The 15,030-nt window shown below is 39.3% G+C and overlaps 1 protein-coding gene across 4 annotated transcripts in view; it reads right to left on the bottom strand.

Annotated features, from left to right (window-relative positions):
- Nucleotides 1-15,030, bottom strand: part of BMP2K (BMP2 inducible kinase) — a 65,978-nt gene that overhangs the window by 11,553 nt on the left and 39,395 nt on the right. For all 4 annotated transcript variants that reach the window (XM_010575479.1, XM_010575478.1, XM_010575476.1 and 1 more), the window contains 4 exons: nucleotides 14,425-14,520; nucleotides 13,474-13,661; nucleotides 11,264-11,421; nucleotides 4,973-5,086 (listed from right to left, as the gene is read on the bottom strand). In XM_010575479.1, coding sequence (XP_010573781.1) covers nucleotides 4,973-5,086; nucleotides 11,264-11,421; nucleotides 13,474-13,661; nucleotides 14,425-14,520 — 556 coding nt within the window. The remainder of the gene's footprint in view (nucleotides 1-4,972; nucleotides 5,087-11,263; nucleotides 11,422-13,473; nucleotides 13,662-14,424; nucleotides 14,521-15,030) is intronic.

The following is a 15,030-nucleotide window of genomic DNA, read 5'->3' on the forward strand; positions in this document are numbered from 1 at the left end:
TGAATAAGTTCCAAGATACTTTGGAAGTGTTATCGCGAAAAGCTAAAGTCTAAAGGTTATGTTGATACAGGGCAAGATCCTGAATCTGCATTCAGCAATACCTGAAACCATAGCCAAGGAAAGGTTATGGAGTAACATAAGCAGTATTTTCAGCGAGTACAAACATTGATAAGAGCTTAATTTAATTGTCAGGTTAGCTAAATCTGGAACACCGTACAACAGCCATATCAAGTTGTGGGTCTCGGCGTCTTTTAACAAACAATTCAGTAATATCAATTGCGGAAGAAACGTGAACTGATGGCGTGAGCTGTTCTAATGTTGTAGAGAAAGTTGGCTCAAATATTTTTGCTTCTCCTCTTCTCATGTTTGTCATTTCTTCCTTAATTGTAGTGAGCTGCATTTCACTTGAAGTTGCAGACTGCATAGTAGTTTGAGGGCTCCAAAGCTGTGGGACAGAAACTTGCAGTGGTTTTAAACCCTGCTAGAAGCAGTATACAAGTAAGTAACCAAATGATTAGTTGTCACCCACATCACTTCGTGCCAGACGAACGCGCTCTTCTGCTGCAACACAGTGAATGCTAATAATCAGCTATTGCAGCAGAGTCCTTTCAGGGACATATTGAGTCCAAGTCGCCAGATGATTTCCATTGTACTGCTGTCTGGCATGCAGCTGGCTGGTGTTCTGCCAGATCCACACAGCTGTGACTAGAAAGTTACATACCACACCACAAAACTGTTCTTATTCCAAGACAGACACCTATAATGATCATTTAAAGACACTACCAAGTCTGAGTGCAGGAAGTCTGGAAGTCAAAAGGAAGCCACTACAGACCTAAAGTTGCTTTTATCCCTGGTCTCCGCAGAGGGAACATGCATGTGGTGACTAGGAAGGGGTTACCTGTGTATGTTAGAAAACTCAACAGTGACTTGATCAAGAAGCACCATGTCTACAGTATAGAAAGTGAGCTTTACAAACATTCAGTAGAACAGTCAAATAGATGACCTGATCTAGAACCATATCCCAATAAGACAAGCCAGAAGACAGCTCACTGACATTCTGCACAGGAGCAAAACACCTAGCAGACAGCTTCAGGTCAGCACTTGCGAAGAAGTTCCAGTCAAGGTTTCCCAACATCTCCACTTCTCACACAGTCCATTCATGTCATTTGGAGAATTACCTTAAATCTTTTATTACTTCTGTGAATTCCCATATTAAGCTGAAGGAAGCAAAAGCCAAGCTAGCCCAATTTAATCCCAGAAAGAATTACTGTCAGCAAACATAAGATGGCAAAAGGCCACTGAGTAAAACTCAACAGCAAACTGTACTATATTCGTGACATTTCCTTCTTACAATTTGAAGAATGCAGAAAATGTGTGTCTCTTCTGAGTTTCTGAAACACTCAAGTTGATGTTAACAAAGGATGTTACAACACTAGCTGTTTGACACACACACACTTGAATCAAAAGCTTCAATGCCAAAATGCTGACCTCAGAAGCTAATTTTTCCACTGTTACCATCCAGTGTCTCAGGCATTCAATAACCAGAATCTGTTTTCCACATGTTAGGCACCTGTCCTAAATGCCCCAGGGCTGGCTACTCAACTGTGCTTTCTTTTCTCTTTTTCACAAAAAGTTTGCAATGCCAGTTTTGTTTCTATCACATTGAGTATTGGAATTCTTTCTCAAGCCAATTTTCTTTTCCAGCCGTCTCAAGTTCTAAGCTGTGACTAACTTCCACAAACATTTAGGCACAAAACAGTGTGTATAGCAAGTTAACATGTAGTACTTGTGAAGACACTTTAATAGGATATACACTAAGCATGAGTAACATTAAGTGCTTCTACGCTGTTTTCCTATCAACTACAATAAGAACAACCCAATAATGCGCTAGTTCATTTCACACTGCTATTTTCCCTCTGCATAGCCTGTCAAGTGACATACATGTTGTTGCTGGCTCTCCATTCCCACCTGAGAAGAATAATCATGGAAGTTCTGACAGATAAGCTGCCTTAGTCCATCCAGTTCCAGGTTCTCCTTCCCGGTGATCCTTGCAGCAGCAGTGGCCTGAAATGCACTCAGCTCCGCAGGGAAAATCCCAAGGGCTCACAGCTCTCAGCAACCCATGGTCCTTTCCAGCGATGATAAAAGGTTTCAAATTTCAAGCTCTGCATCTCCCTTACGCCTGTATCACCTTCCTGGACACATATAAACATACCCAATAGCACTGGTTTTGCTGGACTACCAGCACTTCACATTATGTCAAGTCAGAAGATGATACAAGATCTTCAGCTTCTTGCCGCTACCTCACATCAGATGATAGAAACTAGTTAGGTATTTAGTCAAGTGCTGCTTTCAGCAGAGAACCCTTAAGCCTCCGAAACAAAAGAAATACTCTGGGTGACTACTTGGCTACAGTCCATATACAACAGCATTTACTAACCTGAGACATATGTCACACAGCAAAAAAAAAAAAGCAGAAAAAGACCACAATTCCAACTCAAAGGTTGTTAATACCGTAGTAGACATCTTCAGTAGGAACTGTCACTTCCTACGAAAGTAAAATTATTTTTTTTGTTTTAAACAGTCTGTATTGGTAACATCAACAATTCATCTCACCGTAACTCAAGAAGTCAACATTCAGTAGTCAGAAACCTGAGTGAACAGTGATCACACTCCATATTTGCACTGTAGACACGTTACAGTAAGGAAGTGAAACTTCTGCTCTAACTAGATCAAGACAGACTCTCACCCAAACGCTGGAAATGCACTCAAGGTATTAAACCTCTGTTCCAATTTCTATTCACTCATCTTTTCTTTGGTGCCCTGATTAAGGTAGGCATGTGGTTTACTTCTCGGTTAAATGTTTTACAATCGAAAGGAACAAACCAGAAGGATCATATTATACAGAAATGTTCAGCATGAGAGGAAATCAAAATATTAGGGACATTTGTCAAGTATATCCTAGAAAGTCCTCAACTAGAAATAAAACATGTCTACATCAGCACCATTCTCCTTTTCTTAGTTGTCTTACAATACCTCATTTCAAGACATTTCCAAGAACAGTTCCGTGGGGAAAACAAACCAGCTTTTTAAAGGTGTATCTTCAGATGTAAAGATTTATCATAGCAGATTTGTTTGCTAAATGCAATTCACTGTTAACACAGAATTAAGAATACCTTCCTTGACATCAAGCCATTATGTAAATTTCTTCAAATTCCAGTTATGACTCAGTAGAAAAAAGGCTAATGAAAAACATAATTTTTTTTTTCCTGTGAAACAGTTAACAGCTCACAACCAACTCAACATTTCTCAAGCAGTCTGGTTTTTCAGCCATGATGGAATTTGATTTTTTTTTTTTTTTCCCTTAGAAGGCATCTCTCCTTGTTTTTTAGTATGTCAAGAATGAAAGCTTGAATTCAAAGTAACAAAAATAAAACATATGACATAATACAGCGAGACCATTCAGGACAACCTAAGCTGTATTATAACTATCTGGAAAACAATAATGAGCAAATACATTTCTAAGACATAAGATGAGGAAAGAAAAAAAATCCCTAGACACATGCGTACGAATACTCAAAACAGGAGATTAAGCACCTGATAGTCACCATCTCAGATAAAGTATAACTATTACTGCTCGTTTTGCATGTGAATTTACGCTCACCTTTAAAACAAAGCAACCTCTTTAATGAAGACTCTAAGATAAATCCTTCTAAACTGCCACCTATAGACTGCACCTACAGAGCAAACATCTTCACTCAAGAAATGCTTTCACACTGTATGGAACAACTGAATATTAACAGGATGATAGAAGGTAAACTTGTCCTTTCCGAATGACCAGAACAAAAAGAGAAACTAAGAACACAGTAATACACCAAGCAGAATAAATTCAAGTCTTTCTAACAATATGAGCAGACACAGATACAGAAGTATTTTTATAAACTGCCTTGCAGAATACCACAGCATTATCCTGGTAACTCTTCACCACATATTGTACGAGAGCTCTTGCGAGCATTAAGCAGCCCCAGTTAACAATCTTCGGGAATGCAGGATGAAAGTGAAAGGAAACACGGATGCTAACTTAGGTTGACCCCAAATGATTTATTTTAAGGCATTTTATCTGAGCTTTTGAACTTCTCTAAGAATAGTTTTTAAAAGTCATGTTAAGGCACCTTTATCACAGAAGCACTGTCAAGAAAATGTAGACAGGCGCCTAAGTGGCTCCATCAGTAACCAAAGGTCTTTTTAGCATTTAACTGTCACGTAGGCTTTAGTTTGGCACAGGTACCAAAAAAAATTATTAAAGTGCTGATCAAGCAAACATTAAAACTGGCAATTAAGTTAGAGGATGATGCAGTTCCACATTCACAGTCAATTTTCACATACTATGTTATTTTTAGTTCCATCCAAGGTAAAAATAGCCAAAGCCGAACTGCAAAACAATAACAAATCCCCCCCTGCCCTCAAGTGTACAGATTACAAAATATTTTGTTTGTTTTGACATAATTTGTACCAAACCTATGCATTAAATGCAGCAGAAGCTTACAGGCTTAACTTGGCTGGAGAACTGAACTAAAGGAACAGCACGAGTTGGAAGCAGACTACAGGGAAGTAGCAAAATTTAGTCTTAGCAAGTAATATGCCTCTAGCAAAAGCACTTCTGGTTCTACTCAAGTGATTCACACTGCACTGGTCCAATGTATTCGCACTGCGAAGACTACATAATCCGTACACTGTACGAGTACCAGGAATTTGATGCAGAAGTGGTTTTTTTTAATTGGAGGTAATAAACACACTAAAAAATCTCTTCAACACCAATCTACTGTCGTGAGGCATTCAATACCTTTATCATTCTTTGGTCATTTAACTGGATGTACATACTTCAACAGATACACAGAGAAAGAGATATCCGTATGTATGTATACATATATATATATATATACGAGGTAGTGATGTTACAGATGTAACTTGCCTGGGTGAGAAATGAAAGGAACAGAACCAAAGGGATCTTCAGGAGGATTTTTCTGTGGAGCAGAGTGTGGCTCCACATTGTTATCTGAAGATGCTCTCCTGTCCACTAGCCTGTCTGTAAAAAAACAAAATGAAAGAGAACAAAAAATAAAATAAAATAAAAATGGCAGGTCTTACGCCAATGCAAAGATATCTACTGTACAAGGTGAGGGAGGAATATGCTCTCTGTTAGGGGTTTTTTGATGTTTTGAAAGTATCCTACATCTTGAATTCTTACTTCTTGATCATACAGGAAAGTACACCTGCACAAACCTATTGTTAATCCCCCTGTCCCACCAAGAGCAGCACGTATTTGGTGATGGAAAGCTTTAAATGAGAATCTCTCTTACATGTTTTACATAGCCTACATGCTCTGTAATAGAAACTACTAGTCCTCTGTGCTCTTGATGTTTTCAAGTCAGAATCACTATGCTTATCTAAATCATCCATTTTATCCAAGTTTTGGCCAGCCTTTGACACAAAAAGAGAAAAGTTGTCCATCATAGCAAAATAGCCGGGAGTACTTTTTATTAAACATGTAACGTGTTTAGTGAGCATGGATGATGGTTGGAAGTCGATGATCTTGAAGGTCTTTTCCAACCTAAATGATTCTACGATTCTAACATCTCTTAGTAGTTAAAAACAATTTGAGTTTCATATAATGTAGAGAAGTGTAATGTCTGTTTTATATGGTCCCTTAGGAGACTGATTTTTTTTTTCTTTTGAGAAGAGACATACTGAAACCTTTTAACACAGTCAAAAATTAGAAGCACTAGGAATGGTAAATACAAGGGGGTTTTATCTAAGCTCTTATTCTAACTTTGCTGCCAACTTCAGATGCAGACCAGCTAGCCCACCCACCACAGTGCAACTCAGGAGGGTCCAGCAAGGCCCATCAGCCACTTAACAACACCAGTGTGACAAAGTGTTCCACCTTCAGCTATTATCCTACATCTTCTATGCAGAAAACACAGCATTTTGCTTTCCCCCTTTTTCACAGCAAGCAGCTGCTCATCCAAACAATTTGCAGCACAACCTTCCTGACAATTTGCAGCTGTAGAGATACAGCTGAACTGTGCCCTAACTACATATCAGGCTACCTGCACATTTTCTATTGAGTCCTTCAATGCAGCAACCAGGAAGCTTTACTGAGACAACCACCAGGGACTAGACAGGAAGCTGATCTGCTTCAGACAGATGCATATTAACCCTGTGTAGAAACCTCAAGAGTTTTGAAATTACATGCCAGTTTTCGCAGACAAGGATTCTGTTAATATTCAAGCGTCTGTAATGTCAATTGTCTTAACTGCTTACCCACTGTTAGACTGTCCAAAAAATACCAGTCAGAGTTGTTCCATTACAGGCAACCCCTGTTTAAAATATAATGCCAGCTGGGGGCTCCTGATGCAGGAGATTAAGTAGTTGCTCTCACCTCAACATATACATATACAAATAGGCAGAAAGTAACCCACCCGAACATAATTACCCTACATTGACACAGCCATGCAGAAGAAAAAACTATCCAAGAGGCACAAAAGACTAGCAGCTGTATGTTTTATACCATAAGCTTTGAGCCTTGAAGACAAACAACTGCCAAACATCACATCCAACAGCAGTACTTCTTCCTGATTGTGAACAGTCATACCCTCATTGCTTTCTCTCCTCAGGTAGGAATGGTTCAGGGTTTGGGGTTTGTTTTTTTTTTATTTGGGGGGGGACGGGACGTTGGGTGTGTGTGTTTGAGGGTGGGGAAGCTTGGCTCTGGGGTTTTTTTTTTTTGAGGAAGGGGTGTGCGGGTTCTTTTGAGTTTTGTCTTAAAAGAAACATACGTAACCTTCAACTTGCATCTTTACAGATGCAGACTGAGCGAGGGATGCTTTTGTTCTATTATCCCTAGCATCTTGCCTCCAGAGAAAAAGCGGTTGACTGCTGCACAGTTTGCACGCAATCAAACTCTGGAGTAACTTCTAATAGTGCACCAACTTGAACTACCCTTTGGAGAGTCCCTGCAAATGCTGGCATGCAAGACTATGTAATTTCAAAGCCTCCAGATGATGATCAGATCTCTGAGCTTCAGCAGCAGTGCTAGGGATAGCAGAAAACAAAATGTATTGAAATGCTAAGCATGCAAGAAAAACTAGGTTAAGTGAGCAAATACAAGGTTTCAACTCCTGCAAGGCACCTAAGCATATACATACTGGCACATATTTCCCTCTAAAATAAAGTTTAAAACTTCTCAATCCATCAAATGCAAGGCTATTGGAAAACGATAAGCCATTCTTTCAGTCTTCTGCCGCAAAGTGTCATTTGTCTACCTCATAACAAGATCCATTTCTTTAACAGAGAATGTTTGTGAGAAAAGACACAGTGATGCTTTCTCCAGCTTCACACAAGCAGAAGTAGATTAAGTGGGATTGTCAGTATTAGAATTTATTGTGCTTCAGAAACAACTTCCTTAAAATAAAGATCCAAGGTTTTTTTCCCCGTCAGTGAATAACCACACGAATTCAGCCCAGACTGCTGCCAGAGACACAATCACACGCCACATGGCACAGCAGACCCTTACATAGAAAAGTGCAGTTATTTAAAACCACAAACAAAGAATCTGCCTGTTTCCATGCAAGTGACAGGTCCAAGATTCCTCATGAGACAGCTCTCAGGACATTGAGAAGTACGAGATGCACTTGCACACAAAGAAAGCCTGCTAAGAACCACAGCTCTTTCCTGCACGGATGGCCTAGGTAGCTCCTTTGTACAGTACATACCACAAAGGAGATGGGCAGAGAGCTTTGTAGGCTTTGCACCACCCACAGGTGTCTCACTTGAAACACCCAGATGATTCTGGGCCTAACAAGAAGCTTTGTGCAATTCAGTCTGAAGGCTACACTAGCATGTTTTCACCGGTGAGAAACCCAACTCATTTTCTCAGCTCCCAATTCTGCACAGATTATTAAGTGGTTACAGGAGCTCTTTGTAAGAAATCCATTCCTTCACAACATTCTCAGAATCTCAGCATCACATGCTGCTTCTAGACCCTCATTAATATCGATGATGGTAACAGTAACAGAGAAACAGCAGCGTACACAAGAACGAGGAACTCCATCCTTTAACTCCATATCAAAGTTCTCCACAAAGATGCTCAATTCAGAAATCTTCATTCAATTGCGCATTATGTTTTATGCAACTGTCATCTATCTTGTCACTGTGAAAACTTTCACAAAGTCTAAGCAAGGTATTCTGTTCTATGAGTTAGCTCCCTTTTCCTTCATAAAGTGATTAGTCATCACAGCAATACTCATTACTACACATACTATGACATGAACCTACTAAATGCATGAAATCAAATGGTAATGTTAGCCTGACAAATTATGATGACATCCTGATCCTCTAACAAAGGCTGTGTACGTTTAATTACTGATATATTACTGTCATGAACACAACAACTTCAAAAATATTTGACACATTTAAAAATATTTTTAATTTATGTACAAAGCATCAGCTCTACCATACAAAACAGGCTTTTGGAAGAGGAAAGAAAGAATTAGTATTTTGAATGCTACGCAGCACCACGTAACATTGCAAACAGACAAACTTGCATAACACTGTACATGACTTAGGAAGTACAGGACAGCAACTAGGTTTAGTAACAGAAAATACAACAATTCATCAAACCTTCATCTCCAATTCTCCTTCCTCTAAACGGCAAAGTGATTCATAGTAACTCAGAAATTGAGCAAAAGCAATTACTTCGTAGTAAACCCCAGTTTTCTCTCATAAGAGATAACCTACATCTTAAAAGAATTACGCCTTGAAACTTAAGATATATCTGAGGAAATTCCAGGAAGCATTATACAGTTCAAGACAATTTTATATGTATAAGCCTTAATTTCACAATAAATTTCCCAATTTCTCATTAATCCACCTATGTTTGAGAAAGTGCCAGTAGACAAAATTAAGTAGAAATGTTTCTTCTTTGACTGCCGTGAAGGCATTAACACTGCAAAGTAAGTTCATACGATCTTTGGCACAACATCGTTAATATCAAAAAAGAAAGTTAAAAGGTCTCTGAAGTCTCTGATGTATGTACCTATGTGTGAACACAAACACACATACACTGAGATTAGAACTAGTAACACTCCCCCTCCATGAGCCTCTAAGAGAAATCAAGCCAAAAGGCCTAAGAGAAGTTGTAACTGCGTCTCATGATATGTATGAACAAGCCTGCCATCTAGTGTACTATCAGTCAAGCTAGTAAGTTTTTCTTATTTTTATGTTTTCTGTATTCAAGTCACTAAAACCCTAACGCTAGTTATTACTAAGCAAAACTACAGTGTTATGTTTACTTTGCTGATATAGCACATAAAGTTCATTATCACATCCAGCTCTTCTGTGCATTGTATTATCTTTATTAAGAGGTGAGCCAAAACTATGCCTAAGGAGATTTAGTCTTCAAAAACTTCAGACCATTTTTACACATGTAGTACAAAAACTGGATAATGGAATTCTAGTAGTAGTCAACTGTTCTTTCTGCTGGAGATGTGGAGACAGCAGTTAGTGGCATTAGGCTCCAAGTTACTCTAGCCTTTAGTAAGTCTAACTGCATGCGAGTCAGCATTTTCACCAAAAAGGTTGGATTATCAAACACTGGAACAGGTTACCCAGGGAAGTGGCCGAGTCACCGTCCTTGGAGGTATTTAAGAGATGTGTAGATGTGGCACTTACGGACATCATTAGTGGGGGGACTCGGTAATGATAGGTTAACAGTTGGACTCTAGGATCTTAACGGTCTTTTCCAACCTAAATGATTCTATGATTTTCTATTTCCCCAGCTTACTATAACCAGTGTACTGAGCTACTCCAGGCAAGCCTATTTCTTGTACAGCATTTTCCATCTTTTTCATAAAGCCACTTGAAACATGTCTTTGGTTACTATCTTCTTATGAACTTATATTTATTCAAAACATGTGGCTTAACCAAATCATTCTGATGAAACTTACCGTAACTGCAGTCAGCAGTCCAACAGTCAGTTAAAGATTCTGTAAACAGGCAAGTTGAGCTGACCTTTTGGTTCAAGCTAACCTTCTCCAGATGCAAGAGTGTATTATTTCAAAAGACTTGTAAGGCTCAGTTGAAAGCAGCATGCCTAAAGATATTCAGTTCTACTACTAAATAATTTCCAATTCTAAACTTGGATTTGGAAAAAATGCTTTTTTTCCCGCTGGTACATTATCCATCTCCCCCAGCTATCAGTAAGTCATTTCACTGTAAAATGTGTGCATGCTACATCCTCATCTCAAAAATAGAAGTCTTACGTGATCAATGCAGGATACAAGTGAAAACAACGAACTAGAGTTTCACAAAAAAAAATTACCAGTCACTTTCCTTAACTATTAAGGGATAACACGCCCGTCCTGTTCACCTATGTTTAAGGACACAGAAGCCAAAAAGAGGAAGACTCAATTGAAGGCATTAGCTGGGGGTTTTTTCAGTTACTTGAAATTCAACTTCACTGCATTTTTAATTGCAAGGAACTTGCTGATAGTCAGCCAAAGTATATACAATCTGTTTTTTGACATTGTCACATCTTACAAGTCTCACTAATAAATCTGATCTTGACAAAACCAGTTTCAGGAAGAGCGTCTAATGGGTATGTGTTAAGCAATTAAGAGAAGTAAGTAATTCCAAGTAAAAACCATTGAGATAACTGACTTCAAGACAAAAGTTTATTCAACTATTGCGATATCAGAACAATAAAGCAGCCCTTACATGTAGCCATTCATCAAAAAGGACATTACAAAACATTAACATAATGTAATAGATAAATTTTCTTTCAGGCATTTTCAAAGGACTTATCAGACCCACAGAATCTTCTGCTCTGGTGTGCAAGAAAAAAAGCTGGAAAGGAACGAAGCAAGCAGCCCAAGTTTTCATCCTATCTGACAACATACCTCTGCTGTTCAGAGCTTCTTGACAATCAAGGTGACACAAGCAGTATTTGAGAGCTAAGATCTTAGCACTTCTACAGTATTTAAGCCAGTAACTACCAATTTCAGACAGTGAATTCCTATTGCACATATTTTCAAAGACAGAAAGGAAAGAAAGACGACAGGCCCGACTGTGCCCTCAAATGCTCAGAAAGAATTTTCCATATGCAGACTGCACGGCCCTTTGACAAGACAGGTGTTGGAAATGCTGAGCAACTACAGAGCCCTTATTTACTGTGAAGCAAGATAAGCCTTCAAGCGTCCCTTACTTGATCTTAGCAGGTCAAATTCTCTGTCCAGCAGCTCCTCCTCTGTCAACTTGGAAAAATTGTCCTCTCCAAATGGGTTCCAGCCTGACATATCAGGTGGGTTATTGATGCTCTGCTTTGGGTAACTGGCAATTGCTTCAGCATCAGGAATACCTGACCTGTAAAGTCAGTTCATGGAAGCAAACAAAGAGAAACGTTACAGGATTGTTTATCAGGGTGAAATTCTACGACATGTTTCATTATGCCAAAATAGTACGTATGAGTAACACACGTGTGTTAACAGCTTGTCCCAAAAGCATTTGAAAACTAATTCAAGGGACAACAGATCACTTAAAATATGTGGTTTGCTTGCATAGATGCAATACTCAGACTTTCTTTTTGAACTTATGCACTGTAGCCAAAGCACAGAATCCTTCATCAAGGTGACATGCAAGGGCAAAATCTGTATTTCACCTGTGAGCATTTTTGTATTGTCATAGGAGACTGCCTATTTTTCCTCAAAAAAAAAAAATGCCTACCAAGTATGTTTGAAGTTTTCATCTATTCTTTGTTTTCAAATTATTTTTTCGTGGCAGACACATTAAGTGTCTTTGAATCCTACATCCACCCAACTAGTACAATTAACTTAACCAGCTGACATCACAGCTTCTGCTTGTTTTACACAGATAAGGAAACCTTTGACCAGATGCCTTTTTCCTTTCATACATGTTTTCCCATATTATGCCTACCGCTTCTCTGTTTGCCTGAAGCACCCTAGAAAAGGGGCAATTAGCCAGTTACCGCATGCTAAATGGTTCTGAACCTCTCTATGTCTAGCCAGGCTCTGCAGGCCACTCCTGCAGCCCAGCTCCACGTGCAACTGTCTCTTCAAGACAAGAGAAAGGGGAAGGGGCTCCTTCCTGTCAGCTTAGGTACTGCCATCCCACTCGACTACTGGCTCTTTCTACTGAGAGAAGGACAACATGCAATACAATACAACGCATTTAGTGTGTCAAGGGAAAAGAAACTCAACACCCCTTCCTTTAATACAAGGAGTCATATTTTTTGTTTACCAGATCAACCTTATGCATTGCCAACCACTGCTAACCTGCGGTCATTGACTTTAAGCTAAACAGCAGGATCAAAATCTTCAGCCAAACACACAGAAGAGAAACTGGAAATACACATATTTACTTCCAGACTGGAATGACTCCTCTCAGAAATTATTTGTGACAAAAGTATTCTAGCAATAGACCTAACCGAAGTACAGCTGGTAGTTGTCATATAGAAGCACAGAAATGCAGGACAACACTCTCTGCTAGGGATTAGACTATCTAATTGGCAAGATGAAGCCACACTGGTCACAGTGATATATCTTATTACACCAATTCAGCCTACAGCAGGAAAATATTTTGCCTTTGACTCTTTCAACACACTGTAACCTAGAAGAGACTAGGAATGACAGCAGCACCTGAAACATGGAAGTCATGCTATTAACTGAAAGCCTGTGTCAAGACTGACTGCACTGTTGCCACAACTGCAAAGGACTTCTCTTTCAATATAGTATAGTAGAAACCTATATAAATATATAACGTAGTTCAAAACATTATTGAAACTGGACAAATCTGTGATTTACTACTTTTTTTTAAATCAGAAGAGGAAGGGTTTTTTATTTCACCCACTGTATTTTGTAAGAATTCACGGGAAAGTCATTATTTATTACACTATATTAAGCAAGGGTCAGTCCGCAGGCCCCTCCAAAGCGGACAAATGGCTCACGACATGTACTCCATCATATAACACACTTAAGTCAGACCACTGATCAATAGACACAAGAGTTAGAAGCCCTAGCAAATAAATGCCAACTATAAAGCGTCTCTTAAAAAGAGTGTTTGAGATAACTTTCACACGCACATAACCTCATTCAACCCAGGCAACTGACCATCCTAAGCAAAGTGGTTAGCAGTCAGTTCCTAGAATAAATCCATGAACAAGAATAAGTGGAAGACAAGCCCTTTAGGAACTTGTATCACACTCATCTGTTAACAAATTAAGTGTCCCACCGTCCTCCCAAAATACCCTTTACACTAAACAGCAACTATCCAACTGCTTTAAGTAATACATTACTATTGAAGTAAGTAATTTATGAGGAAAATACTCAGCAGCGCTCATGACAACTAGGAATGTAAGCAGTAAGTAACCCTTGGGTACACCTGTGTCAGAATACTTGCCTGCTTGCAGGGTACGGAGAATCTGCCACTGTTCCAGCACGCACTGGAAGCGACCCAGGGTAGGAGATTAAGGCTGGTGAGAAGTCTTGTGGAGAGGTGATATATTCAGGAGACTGCGCCTGTTGCGACCGCTGTTGCTGCTGAGCAAGCATCTGCTGCTGTAGGAGAGCCTGCTGATATTGCTGCACCTAAGTAAGATAATGATCATGTTACTACAATTTACATGGGCCAGTAAGAATCTCTTCTGCTAAGCAACGATACCAGCCTTGCAGCCAAATGCACTAAGCACCACCACCACACTCCGGAAAAGCTTGGTAGCCTCAGCAGAAGCAAAAGCCAGACCCGTTCATTGTACGGGTGAGAATAAACTGCCCTAACAGGTCATTGATATCGTTTTCCTCTTCCAACGTATTACCACTTAATTTTTCGTAATCGTAGCATCCTAAGTATATGCTACTGCAGCACTAAGAAGTTAGTTTTCTTCATACCCCATTCTTAAATATTAATAATCAAAATGTCAGGACAATTTCTCCTGACTTTCAAAAATAGATTCTGCCAGTTACCTTTCTCGCTTTTAAGGTCAGAATTTGATGCCACCATGTCTTCTATCACTTCGTAGAATAATACACATTTGTTGCTGTGGTCACTACTGGAAACCTTAAGCACCAAGTATGTTTCAAGTTAGTATATACCTATTTAATGAAGTTGAGGATATATCCTATCTGATTAGTAGAGAACTGCAACTCCAGATAAATTTTTGCAATCAAGTTTGGGTTAACTTTTTTTTTTCCCAACTGAGTATCATTTTAGATGCTCAACTTCCACCATTTGGCACATCCACAGCTCATTACAACTACTCACAAACTTCCCTTACTGCATCTTCACAATAGACTTACAAACACAGCACATTATTTTAAAGACAGTACCATCCACCTTGCATTCCTGACATACCATAGCAGGATACTGAGATTGGGAAGGTTGCTGCTGGTACACAGACTGCATCAACAGCTGCTGTTGGACCATCTGCTGGTGCATTGCCTGTTGATACTGTAGTTGATAAGAAGAAAACAGCTTTAAGTAGTCATGATCCCCCCCTTTAGCAATATCCAGGTATTTAGAAGAAGCGTCAATCAAAGTAACACTTTTGTGACTTAACAGCATTTTTCAGTTAAGACATCACATAACCAAGAATCAGCTAGCAATTCAGTCACTGCATTTTAATGACTCTGTGTTTGGAAGCTTTTGCCCCCCCCCCCCCCAATTAATACCAGCCCATTTAACAAAAAATTAGACTACATATTCAGCACTGCCTTTTCTAGTGCAGGCCCGTTAACATCCCAACTTCTGCCATTTTCACCAGTGCTGAGCCCCTTTGGAAACTAATTCAGCTGTGCTTTAAAGAATAACATGTCTCAACATGGAAAAGAAAGAGTAATCGCAATAGGTGTCTTGGACAAGATCTCAAAGTTCTTCTCTGACCTAGGTAGTACTCTTCTGTTATTTTTACAGTTATTTATGCTACGCAACTTAAGCAATTATACTTGAGGGTATCCAAGC

Source organism: Haliaeetus leucocephalus, unplaced genomic scaffold (genome assembly GCF_000737465.1).
Source record: "Haliaeetus leucocephalus isolate CR32 unplaced genomic scaffold, Haliaeetus_leucocephalus-4.0 Scaffold484, whole genome shotgun sequence".
Lineage (NCBI taxonomy): Eukaryota > Metazoa > Chordata > Aves > Accipitriformes > Accipitridae > Haliaeetus > Haliaeetus leucocephalus.